Here is a 24,264-nt window from a genome sequence, read left to right on the forward strand (position 1 = left end):
AATAATGTGGCATGCTTCAGTAGTTTACGACATATTAGAATCACATAATATCGGATAACTTCTCTTTGTTATGAACATTATCTTGCCTCTATCTACATTTAAAGAGGGCCAGATTTAGTACATGTAGTGAAAATAATTTGTCTTTATGCAGCTATATACAATCATCTTGTGACAGTACTTTCCTGTACACAATATCACTTCAATAAATGGTCAGAGTGGTATCGGTTTCACTTTGGCGTGGTGTCAAATGCCTTTTGGAAATCTGGACAGGTATAATCTACCAGTGAGTCTTTGAGAGAAGCTTATGCTCCTCCAGAAGTATCATGTTGTTTGATCCAAGATGATGATCTAGAATACTGCAGCAGACTGACATTAGGGATGTTTATCTTTAATTGTATGCGTATTTTTTGACCTTTTTTATAATCTGGTTAGCTACACTCTTTACAGTTGAAATGGGACTATTCACTGCACATTTTATTCTTGGTAAAATAGTTAGAAAGAGGGCTCATTCAGCTGCATATTTAATTTGAATCTGCTAGTCCATCAGAATCTGGTGCTTTGTTCTTTTTGAATAGTCGTCATTGATTGCATATTTCAGACCCTTTCATTTGTGGGTCTGTGGTGGTCAAACATCAATATGCTAGTGATCTCTGCTTTCCTGAACATATTTTGAGATACTGAATTTAATATTTTATATTATTATTAACCCCATTCTCCGGCAGTACAGCTCAACAGTTTAACTTTTGACAACAGTTCCCTGTCTACTATAATGCAGCTTCTATCTCAGCTCTCTTGAGTTCATTTTTAACATATTGGATCCGTAGTATATTTTATTTCTGGGCCAAGAATTTCCCTTATAATCTTTCATAATGTTTTCCACATTGTCTTTTTGGTTTAGAATTAAAGTTTTGCTAGCATACAGAGCATCAGGTCTCATCGCTGTGTTGTAATGTGTAACCTTTGCATGTATGGGCTAGCACTTTTTGTTGTAAATGTCATGCATTCTCCTGCATGCTTTCTTGAGTTTCCATAAATGAACTTTTTGTGCATCTTATTGTAGCCCCATTGGTTCTATGTTCTCAGTGAGATACTTGAAAAGTTTGTGACACTTGATTTGTCCATATTTTGTATTTAATTTCCAAAAGTTAAATTTAATGCAAATGAACAATTTTTTTTTCCAGCAGAGATTTGTACATTAGCTTCTTCAGCACATTCTTTGGGGACTTCTATCTGTTGGATTGCTGTGGTTTCATTGTATGCTAGTGTCACTGAAAGACCTGTGAAAGCTAAGCAAGCAATTGTAATGCCATCTTTAGTCTGTCTTTGGTTTTGTAACTCTTTTTCCGATTCATTGATGACTTTTTCTATGACAAGACTGAAGGAGAGTGGTAACAGTCCATCTCCTTAATGAACACCATTTTTAATTGCAAAGGGGTCTGATATTTCTCCCATAAACTTTACTTTTAACTTTGTGTCCGTGAGGGTCATTAAGCCCATAATTAATTTTTTTATCCCAGTATATAAATCAGTTTCAAACATTAATTTAACACACGCCATAAAAAGAAGTACAATACTCAACAAAGAAAATTTGCAAAACAAAAAAAAACCTAAAGAGTCAGTTCCGCTTGTGATTAAACAGTGCTACAATTTTGTCAAGGGCAGATTGTCTTGATGATGATGATGATGATGATGATGATGATGATGTGGGTGGTGCTTCTAAAGTTATGAAAATATGTTGCTCAGGAACCCAGCAGGTGTCTTTAGCAGTTGGCCAGTGGTAGGAACGAGCAGAATTGTAGGGGTGCATGAAGCTCATGAGGACATCTTGTTGTTCATTTGAAACTTCACACACATTTCCAACCCACCAAAAATTGTCATACATACATGCAACATATTGTCCTGGTGGTAAACTTGTAATTCAGATTGCTGGAATTCCTCCATATGCTTAGAATGTATGAACTGTAAATGCATTAGCATCATTGGAAACTCTGCTTGCTCTGAGCTAATTACAATTAATTGCCTTAAACTGATGATTTTCTCTTATTTCAGATATTGTATGTCCCATGGCAAACCTTGTTTCTTGATCAGGCTGAATTTTTTCAATATCTTCTTTTGGTACATAAAAAAACCTTATGATTGGAATACTACGAGAGTTGTTCAATAAGTAATGCCTCACATTTTTTTCTCAGAACATATTTATTATAAGAGTCAGAATTTGGTGACAGCATACATCAACATGTCTTGTCCATGTCCTATTTTTCTACAGTCTTCATCATGTTCTATGGCTGTATGCCAATATTGTGGAAGAGCATGTATTCCCTGCTGGTAAAAGCACTTGTCCTGTAGGCATAGCCATGTTTCCACTGCATGATTGACATCTTCAAAGTGTGTTCCCAAATTCAATGTGTGTTCCAACAATTCAGATGAAATGGCCATTCTTTGAATCTTTTGGTCCACTGTAAGCATTTGCGGAACTCACTGAGAGCACCTCTTTGAATATCTGAGAATCTCGATCACTGCAGACGCAATTCCAACGCTGACCGATAACTGTAGAACAAACTGTAAAGTTGTGATGCACTGGTTGGCACGAACAATGGCATCTGCATGTCTGGAGCAGTAGGCTGTGAGACGTCCTGAGCATGGCTGATCATCGAGCTCTGTTTCTGCATTTCCTGAGGCTGTAACTTTCTTTCCCATTGCTGTGCTCCTATCAACTGCAACATCACCATACACTGCACACAAACATTTATGGACATTCATGATGGTTCCTTTTTTTGCACACAAGAATTTAATAACAGCACGCTGCTTGTAATGTGAGTCATGTGTAGATGTCATTTTGATGCTGTACTACGGCTCTGCCATCTGCCAGAATGGTTTGAAACTTCACCAGTGCACAGAACAAACATCAAATGTGAATCACCAACAAGGATTATTGTCTATTATATGAATGGCTTGTTTTAAAAACATGTGGGGCATTACTTATTCAATGAACCTTGTATCATCACAGAATTTGAACAAATCATGTGGAGTCAATATTTGGTTATCTAATGGCCTCCACAGACTAGAGCGGGTTGCTAGTCTTTCTGCTGTTCCTCCAGTGCCATCAAAGGTGATTTAGCATGGCTGGTTCCAAAAAAAATACATTTGGCAGTGATGCCAAAATCCTTTTCATGCAGACATAAATTGATGAAACTTTTGAAATTCTTATACTGAGCAGGTGAACCATCACTAAAGTAATGTTATTAATGTTTTAAATCTTTGTCTTTAAATATGCTATTAACTTTATTTGAAAGGCATAAACAGCAATGGTATCATGATGGAGACAGATTGCTGTTCATACAAATGATAATACTCTGACATTCTTTGCCACCAAAATAGGCAACAAATGGATGTAATGTGGCCTGACTATTCTCCATGGCTTATTAAACCGGTAATTTTCAAAATCAGTGCTTCCATGAAATCGTCAACAGTTTTCCGACATGTCTCGAATGTGTGTCTGTCAGTATGGACCCATTACTTTATTCTATTTTTTCTTCAGAGTCATAGTTTTTAAAAGGATGTTCGAGAAAAGCCTCTTATTGCATTTTTCCAGGAAATTCTTTACAGTGTTGCAGCATACAAATTTTCGATTCCAAACTGCATTCAGTTTCTTTCTTCAAGGTTGCTGAAGCCAACATTAATTTGACATTTTGATGAACTGCACATACACTACTGAATTTGATCCAGAAGAATTTTGATGGACTACACATACACTACTGAATTCGATCCAGAAGCACTAACTGTAGTAGACCATTTTGGCCAGTGCTCACAAAATTTTGAGAACTTCAGTTTATTGCCATATTGCTTACAGTAAGCAATGAACATTTCTATGAGGTTACAAAGGAGCAGGCTTTCTTGCTTGTGAATCTTTTCGCTTTGTATTCTTACTGTAACACAATCCTTTTTGCCAGCACGTAAATGAGAAAACTGATCTGATCTGAAGAAAAAAAATGAGAACATTTTGTTTTATTTCAACATTGACCTTTCTCCCTTTTCAGTTTGCAGGTGTTGCAAGATCCCATCTTCCATCTTTAGTTTCCTAGCCTTCTTCACCATTTTAGTTGAAACAGCAAATTCTTTAGCTGTTTTTTCAATAGCCCAATGATTTGGGGCCAGGGTCTGAATTTGAATTTTAGACTTACTCTTAAGTTCTTCAATTACAATGTCCATCTCTTTACATTTTTGGCACTCCTTTGATTGTATTTGAGCAATATCTACTTGACTCATACCAGCAGCTGTGGCAATTACCTTAGTAATGCTGCCTTGGGCTTGCTGAACTTTGCACTTTATGTATCCCACTGAAACCCTTTTGCTGATTCGTTGGTGACTCTCCAAGTGATGATAATGAAGTACAGTAAAGCAAGCATCAACAACATTCATGTCTTCAGTGGATGGTGATTCTTACTCCCCCTGGTGGGATGATACTTTTTGGGCCACTTTAGGTTTGCATTTGGTACAATTTTTCCAGCCAGATTTAAAAACTTCATTATGAAGTAACTTCAACCTGTTAAGACATTGCAATGGTTACTGGCATTCAAGCCTTCTTGATTACATGTTTTTCTTTACTGAACAGGTTGCAGCAAGTCTTTGGCAAGAATTGAAATTTTGCCATCAACAAGGCATTATGGTATGACAAATTTGGAAATTTTGTGGTAAGTTCCTATGGGACCAAACCGCCACAAACACACACACACACACACACACACACACACACACACACACACACACACACACACACACACACACACACACACACGTGCGCTCGAGGGAGGACTTGAGCCTCCAACAGGGAGAGCTACATGAACCGTGACAAGGCGCCACACACCGTGCGGCTACAAATTTGGGCATCTTCAGTAAAATCTAGCCCAGAGATATGTTGTAGAAGCTCCTTGTTCACTGGTGACATTTTCTTAATTGATTGTAGGTGACTATTTCCATAATAGAATGGTGATGACTTATCATAATCAGCTCCATCTGATCCACCAAAGGCCAGCCGGTGTGGCCGAGCGGTTCTAGGCGCTTCAGTCTGGAACCGCGCGACCACTACGGTCGCAGGTTCGAATCCTGCCTCGAGCATGGATATGTATGATGTCCTTAGGTTAGTTAGGTTTAAGTAGTTCTAAGTTCCAGGGGACTGATAACCTCAGATGTTAAGTCCCATAGTGCTCAGAGGCATTTGAACCATTTGATCCACCAAAGTAGCAGGTTGCAAGGGTCTCTTGGTCCCTTTTATACAATTGTTTATTAACCTAAAAAAACAATTTTGAAAGCTCATGAATATCCTGTTTTGAAGCATAGCAGATTCAGACTTGTTTGTATATGAAGTATAAAAATTAGTGTACCAAAATGTATTGTTTTAGTGCATACCTTCAGCTGAAACCCTGATTATTGATTACTCAAACACTCATACTCAACAATAAGATTGTACAATGTCAACACCGAAGATTATGCTGCACAGAAGGCTGACACTGTGAAAGCTGCCACTATTGAATGCAACAATTGAATGCGGTGATTCACCAATGTATCACTGCTGCAAGGGTAGAGCCTTAAAAAACTATTGCTACTTTATAATGCTGATGGGAACTGAGTGACAATGCATATATACACCCCCACGCATTGTAGGGTTAAAATGTTTTAAAGCAAGGTAGTGTTCCATTATGATCTTCTAGTTTTTATAATTGTAGGAGTATTGTCTGATGTTTTATTATATTTATAGTTTAAAATAATGTAAAAACACTTCTTATTAGCATAGTTACATTTCCTAATCCACGGGAAAATCTTATACTGTTAAAAGACACATTTTTTTATTTACAACTTCATATTGTATTAATTTGTTGTATTTCTTGATAATCCATTTACTCTACTTTTTAAAGGTATTCTTACTCATCAGTATACAAGATCCAGAAATTAAACACTATAGTTTTCCAGCTGTGGCAAGAAAAAAAAAAAAGGATTGAACTAGACACAGTTGAGATATTGCCCTCCAAAAATACCCTAAAATTTGAATGTAGAAAATTTTGATCAACTTTGCAGTTGCATATCTTTTCATCTAGGCATCCAGTGTTAATTAAATTTTATTCACACACACACACACACAGTTATAAATAACCTTCTGAAGTTTTAGTGTGTTTGGTTGATATGAAAAGTAGCAGTGGTTGGTCAAACTTTGGCTCTTGGAATAGTGCGATGAATTTTTTAACCACTTTAGAGGCTTTTGTCAATATTTAGGTATGGCTAAATCGATAATTTTTGCCATGGTGTGATTCTGCATAAAATTTGTCTGTGTATATTAAATCAAATGACCAAATATCTGCTAGAATCTTTAAAAAAAAGCCTTGCCAATTTGGCACATTTGCACCTTTGTATGTGATGCGAAGATGAGTAGCCTCTCTTTAAAAGCTCCTTTTTATCCAACCACTGAAGATATTGGACTGAAATTTGGTATATAACCATCAAAGACTATATGGAACCCTCACACAAAATTTCATTAGATTTGTAGAGGGTCGAGTGTTGACACTTTTTAATATTGGTCCCTTTGACACGTAATGACCCATTTGCTGTCATGATGTGTGGGATAACCACTAGAGTGCTCCTGCTGTCGTACAAAATCATGCCCCAGACCTTAACTCCAGGTTGTCCAGCATGCAGACAGGTTGGTTGCAGGCTCTAAACTGGCACTCTCCTAACCAACAAAGCAGAACCAGTCCTCATCAGAAAACATAAGACTTCCACCCTGCTCTCTAATCAGCTCTCACTTGACACTATTGAAGTCGCAAATGGGTGTGGTTTGGGGACAGTAGAATGCACACTACTGGGTATTGTGATTGCGCTGTCCTTGAAGTAACTGATTTGTAACAGTTTATCATATCACTGTGTTGTCATCTGCTGCCACAGATGCAGTACAATGCACCAGAGCCATATGCCAAACAAGGTGGTCTTCCCGCTCGGTAGAGCCTGTGAATCTTCCTGTGGTAATGCAAAGGAACATCCAGCTTCTTGAGCATGACCTCGTTCAGTATCAGTGAAGTGTTGATATTGGCGTCTCTGTCACCTTACAGGCATACTTGATTAACATCCACTCACCACATCCAAGCTCAAAGCTAATTAACGCTCATAACTATTAAGCACGTGTTTAAAGCAAACCTGATTTGCATCCTCAGTGGCGATACTAGCGCCACTCTTATGTGAATGGCACAAAATCTGAATGGACACCATCTATCAGATATAGAAACATACCTACCAGCTTTCATTTATGTCACACAACTATTTTCTGGTGTTTCAGTATTGTTTTTAGATTGAAGATTTGTTTTGTGTGGGCGTGACCTGGTCAAAAGCCAATCTTATGATCAAGTTGTTCTTGTGTCCTTGGAAGCATGATGAAAGTACTTTGTACATGACTTGAAGGAGAGAGATACTTCTGTAGTTATTTACGTCTGTCCTTTTTGTGTCTCCCTGAGAAATCTTGAAAGTGGATCTAGACAGTTGCGATAACTCAGAGAAGTATCTCATTAGTTCCCTGGAGTTGTCATGATTTGTCAGATTCAGTTTACCATTATGATTTTTGAAATGTAGATTATGTGGGTGTATCCATGGATCTTTCCTTTGGATATCTTGTGAAAGTCATAAGTGTTGTGTTCTCTGAAGTTCTTTTTAATATAGTCAAGCTGAGTATGCGATCACGGGGATTTTGGATTCATTTGAGATAATGTTTCTGCTAGTTACTAAAAACATCCCACTTCCTGGGTATTTAATTTATCTTTTCAATGTACATTCTTTATGTTGAAAATTGCCTTTTTTTAATTTTAATTTTTATTTTTAGAACGGTGAAGCTCTGGGCAGTGTGAATGCTTTGTTAGTTAACAACTAGTATATTAAGATTGTCAGACTATATATTCGCTATACTAAATCAAACAATGGAAAACCCAGGATGAAATAATGACAATATTATGAAAAGGATAGATTGCTACTCACAATATAGTGGAGATGCTGAGTCACAGACAGGCACAACAAAAAGATTGCTGAACAAGTAAACATTTTATATTCAGACATAATTGTCGCAAGAAGTGTGACTAAATATAAGTTAAATGTTTGTCACTACAATAATGAAATCACAGTCAGTAAATTTTTTTAAAGAAAAATTTTATGTATTGTAACTATGGCTTCACTATTGTAGTGTCAAATAAACACTTAAGTACACATTTGGTCAGAGGGCCTTCTTCTGAATTAGACAACATACAAACACAACTCACACACATATGACCACTGTCTCCGATTGCCAAGGCCAGACTGGCAGTCTGGCCTCCGCAGAGCTTACTTGTTTAGCAGACTTTTTGTTGTGGCTGTTTGTGACTCTACATCTCCAATACTATCAGTTTAAGTGGTGGAGTGTCAATCAATCCAATAAACTCTCATATGTATTTCATATTACTCTGTCACCAAACTGACCATTTCTATTGTGTACCAGACAGAAAATTTGACAGCCCCAATTTATGGTCTCCGCATGACTTAATATCAGAGGACTCCCATTAGTTCTTAGAATGATATTGCCAAATCTACAGCTGTTGTGGAACAATACAAATCTACAGCTGTTGTGGAACAATATAAATGAGATGAGCTGCCTTCACCACTTCTATCAGTATATGGAAAAACTGAGAATAGAATAGTCTCAGATGACGATGGTGCCAACATGGTTGATGATCCACAGTTGAGTTCAATTCAACCTTTGATTGTTCCCAGAATGGTCTCTTCTATATAGTAAATAATCTTTCTCAATGTATTAATTGCATATTCGATTCATTCTACCAAGCTTCTTCAAAATTCCAAATGCAGATTTCAGCTGATGGTGAACAGCAGCAAATTATTTTATCAAGATTCCAGACTGGCAGCAGTTCCTAGGTCTATCTGCTGTACTAGCATTTGATTAACACTTTATTGGATAGCACAGAAACCGAATTCTCTTATGGATGCTTATTACTAATGTTACTCTACATTAAAATAAAATATTTTGGAAAATAATTTTTTCTGGAAATGTATAATAACAGACAGATGAGAGCACAAAACCTACCTAAAATGGCAAATATTGTCATAATAATGTACAAGAGTGTGCTGCGTAGTAACATAAATCTGAATTTTAATTGATTTATTCATATTTTGATTTACAAGAATAAAAATCATATGAATTCTGCCATTGCATAAAAAAAAATCTTCATTTGGCAGGGCTGCAGCAGTGGTGAGTCTGGATATAACAACTCAGAATCAAATCATCAAGGTCAAGAAAATGTAAGCAGCAGGACAGATGGAAATGCTGGTGTTAACACACAGCAAAATTCAAGTGCACCACCCTCATTTGGTTTCCCTAATGCAATCCATCATCCCTCGTTCGACTTTCATCACCATCAGATTTTGGCATCTAGAGCAGGTGGTCTCTCTCATAAGGATATACATCATACACACATGCATCACCAAAGCCCTGCTGCAGCAATGGCAGCGATGATGCTTGACCCTCGTCTACATGCGTCTGCTGATCCTGGAAGTTCATATAATGGTCAACCGGTTCCGCCACCACCCCCAGTATCAACAGCAGTTCCAACAAGTCAACAAAGTGGGAACCATCAACAAGTTGATTACCCTTGCATGCCTCTGTTTTAAATGTTCGACACCAACTAAAAATCTGAATGAAAGCAACACCTGAAACTTTATCTTTGAGGTGCTGCGAGGAGGAAGAGGAGCAACTCAGATGTTCAGGAAGAGCTTTTCAGTAATGAAGCTAAAATTCAGATAACTTCTCCACTTCAGTGATTCATGAATGGTCAGCCAAATATATATATATATATATTATAATTTTTATTGCTGAATTTTGTTGTTCATTGAGACAAATTATTTAATAGAAATTAGTGAACAGATTTAAATTAATTAAATTTTGTTACATAGTTAAATTAAAACATCTTTTGTGGTGTGAATGAAATCCTCTGTGAAAAAAATGAAATAGTTGGTACTATATGAAAGAAAAATTCATTCTGCATACTTGGATACATTGTCAACATCACCACAAAACATATTGTGAATTGATCACTACTATGTACTGTGTTAATATGTGTACAAAGATATTGATATGTCACACTAAGTATAAAAAAAATGCACATAGTACCTTTTCCTTTTTATTTGCAAAACCTACTACACAGCACATCTTATGCTTAAAACAGTGTCAGCGGACACCACTGAGCAAAAAAATGGTAAGACATGATACAAGTGGTATTTTATTTTTTGAAAGCTGTATATTTTCAAATTGTTTACAAAAGAACCTTATCCCCTCAAAATGCTCTCTTTTACAACTAATACATTTGTCCCGCTGATGCTTCCACTGTTTGAAACATTTTAGATATGGCTGACAGCTCCTCCCTCTTTTTTCTTTCTTGACTTCTTCAGTGTTGTCAAATTGATGCTCCTGTTCACATGTGGAAATAAGAAAAAGTTGCACGGAGCCAGGTCAGGTGAGTAATGTGTGTGGGGCAGTGGAACCATGCCATTTTTAGCCAAAAACTGTCTTAACAGAGATGTGTGTGTGTGCAGGTGCATTGGCGGGGTGGAAGGACCAGTCTGCCACAAATTGCTGAACTGAGCTTATAGATAACACATTAATGTCTGCCAGTTGATCAATTGTCTGTGAGCACAAGTCCTTGAATTTTTTTCAATATTTTTATCTATTAGGGTAGTTGATGGGATGCCCAGAACAGTTTGTCATCATTCGACATGCTGCCATTTTTAAATCAAGCAGACAATTCTAATACGTAAGTTTTTCCCATAGTGTCAACTTGGTAAGCTGTTTTCAACATTAAAACAGTTTCAATAGCATTTTTACTGAGCAGAAAACAAAACTGATAGCTGCATATTGTTCACTTAAACCTGCCTTCATAAAGAAGAACAAAACCAGCAAGCAAAAACAATCACTGCAGACAAATAAAACAAGCCAAGTCGACAGCAGAGGAGGCACTGAACTGGCAATGAGATGCATTACACATGTCTAGCGGCAGGAATATATACATCGCAAGCTCTGCCCATGACAAGATATTTTCTTGTGAGACATTGCTTCATTTTAAACTGTTCAAGTTTTATACAGGGTGACTACATATTTATCAAACACTTATTTTCGCTGACTTCTTATCCAATATCTTTTAACATGATTAATTCATAAGGATTAACTAGCAAAAATTCATTACTAGAGGTAATTGAGGAGATGCTTCATATATCTATGAGAACTGTTCAATATCCAACTTTTTGGATACAACTGTTTAACACTACTCACCTTTAAAGTAGTCCCCTTCAGCTTCTACACACCGCTCCCAACACTACTGCAATTGCTGGAAAGCCTCATATGGCATGGTGCACAGCTTCTCTGTAAAATTCTGCATGCCTGCCCTGTTCTGAAATCTGGTTCCTTTCAGTGTCTTTCAAAGTTTAAGAAAGAAACCATAAGTCACTCAGTGCTATGTCTGGCAAAGGGAAGTGACAAATCTCAGCCGAGTTGTGTTTGGCAAAAGAAACCCTGAATTAATTGACAATGATGAATGGGTATGTTGCCATGGTGAAGGCGCCAACTGCCCCATGTCCAGCCATTTGCGTTTCACTGCTTCACAAAGCTGATGCAGAACCTCTTGGTAGTACTCTTTATTGACAGTAGTACCTTCTGGGGTGTACTTGTGATGGAGCACGCCATTGGCGTAAAAAAAGACACACCAGCAATTTTTTGGGGTCTCAGTGATGTGGGGGCTTCTACTGCGATGACTGGAATTTTGTTTCTGGGCGATTATGGTGATGTTGGTTTGTGGGGTGCTCAACATTGTGGTCATCAGAACCCGTATGAGTTCCAAATCTTTTCATTTTCAGTCTCAGCACTTCACAAATGATGATGAGGACAACACAAACACCTAGTCCCTGAGTGGAGAAAATCCCCAACCCGACCAGGAATTGACCCCCGGGACCCCGTGATCCACAGGCAGCAATGCTAGTCACTACACAATGAGCTGCAGACTTTGTTTCTCGGTCATACCTGTAAACCTAGGACTCATTACCAGTGACCACTGTGTTAAGAAAGTTGGGATTACTGTTCACAGTATCCAGCATGTCCTGTGTGATCTCCAAATGAAGCTACTTCAGTTTGGTTGTTTGCAACTCTGGCCAAATTCTGCTAAGATCCTCCAGAGGTCCAAATGTTCTGTTAAAATGGAATGAATGGATCCAATATTAATTTTAACTTCATCTGCAAGTTCTCTGACCATGATCCATCTATTCTGCAACACCAGAGTCCTTAAGTAATCTATAACAACCTCATTTGCATGTGGAAGGACCTACCTAGAACTGCTTCACTCTTCACTGATTAGCAGCCATCTGTGAAGTGGTTGTACCCTTCCTTGATCTGTGTAGTACCCATTGCTCGTCCCCAAACACCTGTCGAATCTTGCAGATATTTTCAACTTGAGAATTGCCAAGCTTAAACAAAATTTGATGCAGCAACCATGTCCCACTTTCTGACATTTTGTCCTCAGCACAAAATCCAGCAACTGCCACATACACATGTTCACTTGTTAACAGGCAGCCAGTGACTGCATGCGCACTACATACACTTACAAACAGAGCGCATGTGTACCCCGATACCACATTTGGTTTTAACTATATGAAGTTAGACACTTTTTGAACTCTCAATGGTTTCCTGATAAAAATGTAGTATTACTGACATATTTGTTCTGACTCCCATTTCCAAACCCAAATAACGTTGCAGAAATCACTGCTTCATATGATCATGCTTGACAAACTGGATTTTTGGTTTTTCATTCATACATTGGTATCCATAGAAAGGAGAAAATTCAAGAACATTTTAATAATTTTCAATTATGATAATTTGGATTATTCTACCTAAAATGAACAACAAAAGTCAATTAGCAGAAAAATCACTATTTAGTCACTGAAACGTGTCAGAGCCCACTAGAATTTGAAGAGGAGATTTGTCAGTCTATGATCTCTCAATTGTGGACACAAGTAAAAAAATTCAGCACACTGAGTGTCAAAAGATAAAAACCTACATGCACACTATCTGCCAAATGGTGCCAAATTACTCTGATCCTAATCCAATGATTTCTGTTTTTCCCATTTATTTTGTTTACTGATGTAATCTACCACATACACGAAGAATTCTATAATAACAGCAACAAACATTTTTGTGATGATAGCAGATTTCATGCCAAATTTTTTGAAAGGATCAGATGCCCATGAAGCTTTTCAAAATGTACTTCAACCATGCAAGGAATATGCATGCTTATGATGCAGAGCAAAGGTTCATATTAATGTGACATTCTACTGCTCTTCAACCTGGTTGTGCAAAAACATTGTGACATGTATGGTGAGCAGTGTTGACTGACCTTACTTGATTCCCCGTAGGTTTCTAATGTGGGGTTGTAAAGACTGTCGTATCATACATACCAGAAAATACACTGATGTCCAAAATTAAAGTAACAAATGGAAATTTTGCAAGGTTGCATTTATTTTGCCTCAAAACAATATGAACAGGTGACAGTAAAGTAGAAACAATGTAAAGAATACAGAACATAAACAACTGCAACATGTATAACTATAGACGAAAATGTTCGTCTTTTTACAACTTAACAGATTTGCACACACATTCCAACAACCAGTTAATGCGCTCCTTATGGGGTGTGACCACCTCACAGCAGCAATACAGGCCTCATGACGTCGAGGCATGTTACAAATGATGTAATCATAAACACCCATTCTTCCTGCAGAGCTCCTCATAGGTCTTTGAGAGTGGTTGGTGAATGGTGACGTGATTAAATCCATGTCCCTAGTGCATCCTAGACATGTTCTATGGGATTCAAATAGGGAGAGTAAGCAGGTGACACCATGCATGCAGTCTCTTCCATTTCCAAGAAATTTTCAACCACACTAACTCTATTAGTTCAAGCATTATCATCCCTCAGTATGAATTCTGGGTCACAGGCACCTCACAACAACCACACAAGGTCCCAAGATTTCATCACAATGTCTGACAGCAATTAAACCTTGCCGATTGACTCGTACAATTTCACGAAGAGGTGTTCAAGTGGTCATAATACCCGCCTACACCATTAGGTATCCTCCTCGATTTGGTCTCTCTCGGTGGTCATAATCCCTGCCTACACCATTAGGTAGGTATCCTCCTCGATATTGGTCTCTCTCCAAAATTTTTAGGTCTCGAAGTCGTGTTCCATGTTTCCTCCAGATGTGAATCCATAGAGAATTGGCATCATCATGCCCTTACAACCAAATAATGGTCGTCTGTTTCTGATGTCACATGGTCGGTCCTGTGCTCATCTTTGGGATCAAGTATAGGTCCCTATAAACTATTGCCACATCTGAGAAACAACAGAAAGATTCACAGAGTTTGCAACTATACCGCTTTCTTTCTTGCTATGACCCTCCACCACAGAGAGTCTGGTATGTGTCTTCTCTGTACCATACTGCACCATGTGTTACTGTCTACGGTGATTGTGAAAGTGGGACTACCCTGCAAATGCTGCCCTGTTTGATAGATGCTGGCACGGTTGACCATTGATAGGAGTGCCATCTTGGAGGACATGATCATGTGGACATCTGTTGACAGTTTTTATGATTATATCATGAATTAAACAAAGGATGGACAAATAGCAGTTTGTTGCTATAATTCCGTACACCAGTATAATTGATATTTAAATATTTCTTCAAACAGAGCAAACAAACTTTTAATTATGTACAAAGATGACTGTGTGCTTTGTTCATCTGATTTAATTATATCATTAAGACCTACAGAATGAGGTGTCATAGTGATTAACACACTATTCTCATGACAAGGAGAAACAGCGTTCAATTTCCCATATGGTCATACTGGTCATAATGATTTCTGTGAATAACTCCAGATTACTATCAGTGTAATTTCTTCAACAAAATGATAAAATGTTTTATGAAGCATTAGATACAGTCTGTAACTATCCTTCCTGATAAACAGGTAATTCAGAAATGATCATGACAACATAAACACAGGTTAGTGACCATATTACAGTTTGGAAGTAATATTTTCACTAGTCTGTGGGGGCCCTCGACTGGCTGCTTGACTTATGTATATGTTCTGTTGTGGGGCTGGACACAAAGCTGTCCCTCTACACCTTGCAAACCAGTATGAGGTATTGTCCATTGCCGACAATACATCTGAGCCAGCATGGGACACTTCTTTTTGGACTCGGGGCCAATCTTCCTGAAAGGTCCAAACAATACTTGCGTTAGTGTGATCATCGTGACCAACATAACTACAGACGTTAATTCTGTTACTCCTATCTGATCAAGGATGAACCTATCTTGTAAGTTGTTACTCTGTTTTGTGTTGAACTTGTCTATGTTGTGATACTGTAACAAAATTATGCTTAAAGGCTAACGCGGTATCATCAGTCAATCTTCAAGTATATGCATATACTTTACAATAAAAGATAAGGAGTACAGTGTCATAACAACATTGATCGGTAAGTGTACAGTGTTCAAAGATTTGGAGGTCAGTCTGCCCATACAACATTATGCCTCCTCATATAATAATACGTCCACAGATCGTGGTCTAGTGGCTAGCTAGTATTGGTACCTCTGGATCATGGGGTCCTGAGTCCGATTCCCAGCTAGGTTGGGGATTTTCTCTGCCCAGGAATTGGGTGTTTGTGTTGTCCTCATCATACAATCATCATTTGTGAAAGTGGCTAGATTGGACAGTGCACAGATTGGGAATTTGTACGGACACTGATAACCATGCAGTTGAACACTCCATAAACCAATCATCATGATTTCATAACACCAGGACCACCAAAATGACCACGTTTCACAATGTTCCTGGATGCAATATGTGTTGCCACCTCTCGCCATACAAGGATACATCCAGAATCACTAATTAGAGTGAATCTGTTCTCATCTGAGAAATGCATGTGACCCCACTCATTTGTCAAATGCATCAGACCAGCTGTGCAACTGGATTTAAGAGTTTCTACCACACAGAACACAGTATGTCATTCTTAATGCAGAGAAATTTTTAGACAAAAAGTGATTTTAGGCATACCCTACAGGGGTGTTCTAGGACTATTACTTTCCACAATATGTATAACAACCTAGTGGAGACTTTTCACAGGTGAAGCTGCTTTATAGAGAAGTCAGTCACAATGCTAGAAAATTAGCGATATACATGAAGATCTGCAGAGGATCAACATTTGGTGCAGGGATTGGCAGTTGACCCTCAACATACACAGATGTAATATTGTGCATAAATAGGCAGAAAGATCCATTATTGTACAACTGCACAATTGCAGAACAATCACTGGAAGCAGTCACAGCCATAAAATATCTGTCAGTATGCATATGAAACAATTTAAAGTGGAATAATTGCATAAAACTAATTGCAGGTAAGGCAGATGCCAGGTGAGCTTCGTTGAAAGAACACTAAAATAATGTAGTCCACCCACAAAGGATGTAGCTAACAAAATCCTCATTTGACCAATAGTTGAATAGTGCAACTGAATTTGGGATCTGTATTAAACAGGACGGACAGAGGAAACAGAAGAGATTCAAAGAAGACTTACACGTTTTATTAAAGGTTCATATATGGGAAGCTCACAAATGTCACATAGATTCTCAGTAAACTCCAGCGGCACATATTGCATGACAGGCGTTTTGCATATGAGGTGCTTTTTAGAGGAGGTAAAGAAGTAATGAGAGGCAGGAAGGGAAGTATTAAGAGGCAGGAGAAGGGAAGGGAAATAGCAGGAGACAGGTGGCTGTCAGTTAAAAAAAAATATATTGTTGTCTCACAGTAACAGTTACAAACTGAGGGACAGTGGAACACGAGAGAGAGAGAGAGAGAGAGAGAGAGAGAGAGAGAGAGAGAGATGCAGCGGTAAGGAAGTACAATGTTGGGATAAATGGACAATTTGTTGGAAGGGGGCAGGTGAGGATGACAACTTGCACAAGTTGAAACTGAGGGGAATGCCACAATAAAAGATGGGGCTAAAGCTACAGTGCCAACCTGCACAGTTCAAAAAAGCCTATGGCTAATAGTGTGAAAGGGGGGGTTGTAATATGATATTGTGGCATGCAGAACATTCGTTAATCAGGTAAATGAGTTTGTGGTTAGTCACAGTTTGATGAGCTTGTTCATGCAAACAGGCAGCAGGCTACTTGTTAACCCACAAGAATGCTGTGAAGTAATTGCAAATGACTGTTATATGATGTGGCCTTGGGAATGCTGATGGCTGAAGAGCAGGGAGAGGTGGTGGTTGGGGCCTTAAAAGACATGTCTTGCATCTGAGGAGGGCAAAGGGAACGATCAGAGCTGTGAAGGATTAGAGGTGATGGAATACTACAGAGGACGAGGGTAATGTTTTTAGTATGATGTAATCCATCTCAGGGCACATCAAGAGGCAGTCATGACACCGGTGAAGGTTATATGTGTGTGTTTTCATTCGCTAGATCTACATCTGTAGTTTGTAAACTACTGCAAAGTGCAAGTAAGAGGGTACATCCCATTGCGCCAGTGGTTAGGATTTGTTCCCAGTCCCTTGAAGTACCGAGGGTGGGCCGACTGTTTGAATGCCTCTGTAATTAATCTAATCTTATCATTGTGATCCATAGTGAGGTTGGGGTTATAGTTATGTATTATGCTTTCCTAGAGTCAGCATTTAAAGCTGGTTCTTGAAATTTTGTAAGTAAGTTTTTTCAAGATACTTTAAGTCTACCTTCAAGAGTCTGCCAGATCAGTTTCTTCAGCATCTTTGGGACACTGTCCCATGGACCAAAGAACCTCTGACCATTCATGCTGCTCTTCTATGTATATGTTCAATTTGGTACAAGTCCCACAACCTGAGCAATTTTCTAGAAAGGCTTGCACAAGTGATTTTCAAGCAATTTCCTTTCTAGAGTAGATTGCATTTTCTCAGTATTCTTCCAATAAACTATAGTCTGACATCCGCAAAGTTCCATAGTGCTCAAAGCCATCTGACATCTGCTTTACCCACGACAGAGACTACTTGATCATTACATTTCATATTCCTACAAAGTTTTACACCCACATATTTGTGGCCAATTCTGACTGTGACTCATTCATATTACATGATATCAGGAGAAGGATACATTGCTACTCCCCGTAAAGATGATCTGTTGAGTTGCTGACAGGTACAATGAAAAGTCTGTTGCACATTGTAGCTCTCGCTAAAGCGTTCTTCAGTAATGAAGACACACACACACACACACACACACACACACACACACACACACACAAAAGCAAACACACCTCATACACACAACTGTTTCCACGCAGTCTGCTCTTCTCTTCCCCCACCCGTACCCTGCCCCCTTTCACACCCCATTCCAGATTGCTATTCATGAGACACTCACATTCTGGTGTGTGTTTTCTTTGCTGAAGAAGGTTTTGGCACCAAAAGCTAGAATGTCTTTTCATCTTTTCATTGTGCCTCCCTCAACTCAATGGGTCATCTTTAAAATGAGTAGCAATCTATCCTCCTCTTAATATCGTTAATATTCCAACCAGGAGTTCCTTTTGTCTCTTTCATTGATATTACAGTCATAGGATACCATTTTTTTTTTCATTTTGTGAAGTGTACAATTTTATATTTCTGAATATTTGATATGGAGACAACTTTATTGGTGTCTTGGAAAGAAATAGTGCAGGGCTTCCATTTATGATATAAATGGGTAGAATACTGAAACTTCCTGGCAAATAAAAACTGTTTCCCGGACCGAGACTTGAACTTGGGACCTTTGCAGGAGAGCTGAAGTTTGGAAGGTAGAAGATGAAGTAGTGGTAGAAGTGAGGCTGTGGGAACGGGATGTGAGTTGTGCTTGGGTAGCTCATATGGTAGAGCACTTTCCCAGGAAAGGCACAGGTCCCGAGTTCGAGCCCCAGTCTGTAAAATAGTTTTAATCTGCCAGAAAGTTTCATATCAGTGTACTGTAAAACTGGAACTGGCCACCAAAGTTAAAACAGTGAAAATACAAATAAATTGTGTTAAACCACATTTAAAACTTATTTAGTGTACTTTCTACACCATTTGACTCTCTCCTACCAGTTCTCAGAATTTCAAACCAACGACATATGAGACTCCAAGATTCTAAGTGCAACAATAGAACCACAATATTAATGACACATCTTCAAATACCAGAGGAGTGCACAAGTTGTAACACAGGGTGACATCCTGCAATGACTGTTCATCACTGATATGTAATATTAGTAAAGTCCCATGTTCTCACAGTGATGGGTCAATTGGGCCCAACTGACTGCTGTGGCATCCTCCATCAAAAGTGGATCTACACGTTGTCAAGGTTGTTTTGAGTATGCTGCAGAAGTTTCGCCGGGAAGTCCTTGCACATCCTATATACAGTCCCAATCTCTCCACATGTCATTTCCATAGTTTTGGAGTCCTGATAAAAGAGGTTCAGGGCAGTCAATTTGCTATGTATGAAGACATGCATGCCAGCATACAATCGTCGTTCCTTAGGCAACCACAAACATTTTTCTATGAAGGCATTGATCGTTTTGTTTCACAGTGGGATAAATGGAATAATAGTTAAAGCAATTACTTTTAAATAATAAACAGTTTATTTACTTTTTTCTGTCTGTTTCATTTTCATCTGATAGCGCCTGTAAACCTATCTACCGCTGTAGACATCCTTATACCTGAAGAACGGAAGAATTTGGGTATAGAGAACAGGTAAAAGTGATTAAGACAGATCTGGGAAACAGGGCAAATGCTCCAGTAAGGTCATAATGAGCATCACTAACTTTTTCCTCTTGGTAAAACATATTCACAGGTGTATTTTTCCTGGTGAAAAAGGGCTTTTTTCTTCTACAAACCAGTCCTTATTGGACAGATTTGGACATTCAATATGGTCAAAAATCAGTTGGGAGAGCCAGTCCTAACAAAACTCAACCATCTGGTGAGCAAGATGTATCAGACAGGGGAAATACCCACAGACTTCAAGAAGAATATAATAATTCCAATCCCAAAGAAAGCAGGTGTTGACAGATGTGAAAATTACCAAACTATCAGTTTAATAAGTCACAGCTGCAAAATACTAATGAGAATTCTTTACAGACGAATGGAAAAACTGGTAGAAGACGACCTCGAAATAGACTGAGGAACGGCAAACCTACATTTTTAGCATTTATAGACTTAGAGAAAGCTTTTGACAATGTTGACTGGAATACTCTCTTTCAAATTCTAAAGGTGGCAGGGGTAAAATACAGGGAGCAAAAGGCTATTTTCGATTTGTACAGAAACAAGATGGCAGTTATAAGAGTCGAGGGGCATGAAAGGGAAGCAGCGGTTGGGAAGGGAATGAGATACGGTTGTAGCCTATCCCCGATGTTATTCAATCTGTATATTGAGCAAGCAGTAAAGGAAACAAAAGAAAAATTTGGAGTAGGTATTAAAGTCCATGGAGAAGAAATAAAAATGTTGAGGTTCGCCGATGACATTGTAATTCTGTCAGAGACAGCAAAGAATCTGGAAGAGTAGTTGAATGGAACGGACAGTGTCTTGAAAGGAGGGTATAAGATGAACATCAACAAAAGCAAAACGAGGATAATGGAATGTAGTCTAATTAAATCGGGTGATGCTGAGGGAATTAGATTAGGAAATGAGACACTTAAAGTAGTAAAGGAGTTTTGCTATTTGGGGAGCAAAATAACTGATGATGGTCAAAGTACAGAGGATATAAAATGTAAACTGCAATGGCAAGGAAAGTGTTTCTGAAGAAGAGAAATTTGTTAACATCGAGTATAGATTTAAATGTCAGGAAGTCATTTCTGAAAGTATTTGTATGGAGTGTACCCATGTATGAAAGTGAAACATGGACGATAAATAGTTTGGACAAGAAGAGAATAGAAGCTTTCGAAATGTGGTACTACAGAAGATTGCTGAAGATTAGATGGGTAGATCACATAATCAATGAGGAGGTATTGAATCGAATTGGAGAGAAGAGGAATTTGTGGCACAACTTGACAAGAAGAAGGGACCGGTTGGTAGGACATGTTCTGAGGCATCAAGGAATCACCAATTTAGCATTGGAGGGCAGCGTGGAGGGTAAAAATCGTAGAGGGAGACCTAGAGATGAATACACTAAGCAGATTTAGAAGGATGTAGGTTGCAGTAAGTACTGGGAGATGAAGAAGCTTGCACAGGATAGAGTAGCATGGAGAGCTGCATCAAACCAGTCTCAGGACTGAAGACAACAACAACAAAACAATCAGTATAATACACTGATCATAATACAAAGAGCTGCACCCACAAGGACACAATTGATCTTCTGCCAGCTGGGTGGCTATTTCACACATTATCAGCTATGCCAATGGTTACGTTTGCATGGTTGGTCACACACTTGATGAGAATGGGTGGGGCCTTGATATTTGTGCCCAGCAGTTAATGTATGAGGGCCCCAAATAACTGTGCCAGCTGGTAAGACAGTGGGTAATGTCAGAGCATCACCTGAATGTGCACTGTACCCAGGTAACAGATTTGATCAACAGTAGGCTCCCCAGGTAGACAAGTTCGAGAGGACCCATATCATATTGCTGAGGGAGACTTGGTGGTCCTATCATCTTATTGCATGCCACACTGACCATATGGACATCACCAATGCCTGTTGTTGCCAGTAGTGGATAAAGGAAGGAGGTTCATGTACAACATGTAGGATTTGGATGTTTGGTGTGCTCCACGAGGAGGGAAGACTGACAAATAGTCCGCCATGCGTGGAAAGATCTGACAGGAATGACAAGGGCCACTCACCTGGTGCCCTGATTTCTCTGCAACATCCCATGAGGGCTAGCACCGTATCATTGCAGGCGGTTGCATGACACAGGGCACACTGCATGCTGACCAATACAATGCCTGCCACTCAAGCCCACACAGCATCGCATCCAACTCACCTGGTGTCAGCAACGATGGACATGGGACACTGTAGACAAGCAGTGGGTCACCTTCAGTGATGAGTCTTGCTTCTGCCTTGGAGGCAACAACCACCAGTTGTGTGTTTGGAGTTGGAGTGGAGGCCACCATGAGGAATGACACCATGAGGAATGGTTTGTGGATTTCCATCACACATCCTGCCAGCCACGTGTTAGAGTTAATGTTCCTAAAAGGCTACAAGACAGATGCACAATATATGGAGGAAGTCTAGAAACCAGTGGCTCTGTCATTTGTGAATGTCTGCATATGTGCACTATTTCAAAAGAACAATGTTCATCCTCATGCAGCAGTCACCTGTCAAGCGTGCTTGCAGCTGTGGGTACTTTGCCAAGGGCAGCTGTGTCACCTGATATTTCCCCAATCGAGAATATGTGGGAAGCCTGAGCATGCCATCTAGACCTTGCCACACCCCACCCCACCTAAACCCCCTCACCTCACCTCACCCCACACCACCCCTCACACCTCACCTCACCCATTCCCCTTTGGGGGAATTGCGTATTCTGGTGCAAGCAGTGTGGGATGGAGGATACCAGGACTACATGCATCTGAGCACTTGTTATCACAACCGTAGGGGGCCAACACTGTACAACGTGTGTTTTGCGGCCATTTAGTGCAATAAATGTTGATCCTTCAATGTTGAAAATGTAATCATTTTGTGTGTGTGGTACCATCTGCCTGTCTGCCTGCCTGCCAAACCCTGATTGCACTCTGCCTTGTCCTTCTGGTTGGGTTGGTGGGGTTGTTTTGGGAGAGGAGACCAGACAGCAAGTCATCGATCTCATCAGATTAGGGAAGGATGAGGAAGGAAGTCGGCCATGCCCTTTCAAAAGAACCATCCTGGCATTTACCTGGAGTGATTTAGGGCAATTGCGGAAAACCTAAATCAGGATGGCCAGATGCGGGATTGAACCGTCATCCTCCCGAATGCGAGTCCAGTGGGCTCTTCCTTCTGGGTGCAGCTCTATTTAAGATGATCAGTGTATTTATCCTTTATCTGGACATTAAAGGAATAAAATTCCTGTAACATCCCAAAAATGCTATGCAGAAAGAACAAAATTGATCTTTATTAGGCTGAACAATCTGGTTCTGACTGCTGTTTGGATTCTGATGAGTAATGATGAATCTAAGTTCCAGCCACAGTTACAAAGAAATTGGGGGGAAAAAATCATACATATGCACTTATTATTAAAATATTCCATCCTGTGCCCAACTGCAGACAATTTCCCCAAGGAGCCTTGCAGCTTTTTCAAAGATCGAATGCACATCCTGTTGTCAGTATCAGGCCAGGGTGTGCAATGAACCTCCAAAAAAGCTACAACCCTCTTAAAGATGTCCTCCACAGACGGAGAAGAACCATTGGCTTTGAACAAAAAATTCATCCAACCATGACTTAACATCCCTGAATATTATACTGTATAAGTGTGACATTTCTGGTTCTGAAAGTTTACATTTTACATACTCTGTTGTGATATTTTTACCAAGATGTGCGTTTTGTTCACATAGAGTAATCAGAACACCTACCTTTCGCAAAGTCTTTTCCTTGTGGTTCGGTACAATTATTTTATTTTGTTACAAACTTACTGGCTTTTCTTTCATGCTGCAGAGCATTTATGCATGTATAATAAATACGTGTTTCCACAGAAGAGCGAGTCCCAAAAGTCTGTCTTTCTCTGTGGAACACCACCCACCACAACCCTCCTGGTCACTCGCCTTGCCTAGGTGCTGATGCCGGTGGCCTGCCAACAGTCTCCGAATTGCTGAACCCACTTGCTCTGCGACAGCCTCAATGCCCAACTCCACGGTCTAAACCTTGTGGATCTGTTCACTTCAGAATATTTCATCTCAGCAATTTCAAGTTGTCTAGTCTTCTCTCAAAATATTGTGGTGACACTGTACTTCAACAGATTTCATATGGATCACTTAAAAAAATGGTATGGCCACATATTAACTAAATAGACCATTTCTTCAGATTTGAAAATGAAGAACGATATAAACTATCTACTTACACAAATTTCATTTTATGTTTGGTAGTTTTTGACAATAACAAAAAAACTGAAAGTTGCTGTGTGATGCATTACTTTGTACACTGTCATCTATTCCAACAATTTTGGCACTTTTTATGATTGTACATAATGAAATATTAAGGGCATAATTTGCAATCTTTGATCAATGCTGATTGCTTGTGGAGAGG

The 24,264-nt window shown here is 39.2% G+C and overlaps 1 protein-coding gene across 2 annotated transcripts in view; it reads left to right on the forward strand.

Annotated features, from left to right (window-relative positions):
• LOC126346225 (myoneurin-like) overlaps window positions 1–10,185 on the forward strand; it is a 103,256-nt gene extending 93,071 nt beyond the window's left edge. For both annotated transcript variants that reach the window (XM_050002168.1, XM_050002169.1), the window contains one exon: window positions 9,256–10,185. In XM_050002168.1, coding sequence (XP_049858125.1) covers window positions 9,256–9,687 — 432 coding nt within the window. In that variant the 3' untranslated portion in view covers window positions 9,688–10,185. The remainder of the gene's footprint in view (window positions 1–9,255) is intronic.
• Window positions 10,186–24,264: the final 14,079 nt, after the last annotated feature.

The sequence above is a fragment of the Schistocerca gregaria genome, chromosome 1 (genome assembly GCF_023897955.1).
Source record: "Schistocerca gregaria isolate iqSchGreg1 chromosome 1, iqSchGreg1.2, whole genome shotgun sequence".
In the NCBI taxonomy this organism is placed as follows: Eukaryota; Metazoa; Arthropoda; class Insecta; order Orthoptera; family Acrididae; genus Schistocerca; species Schistocerca gregaria.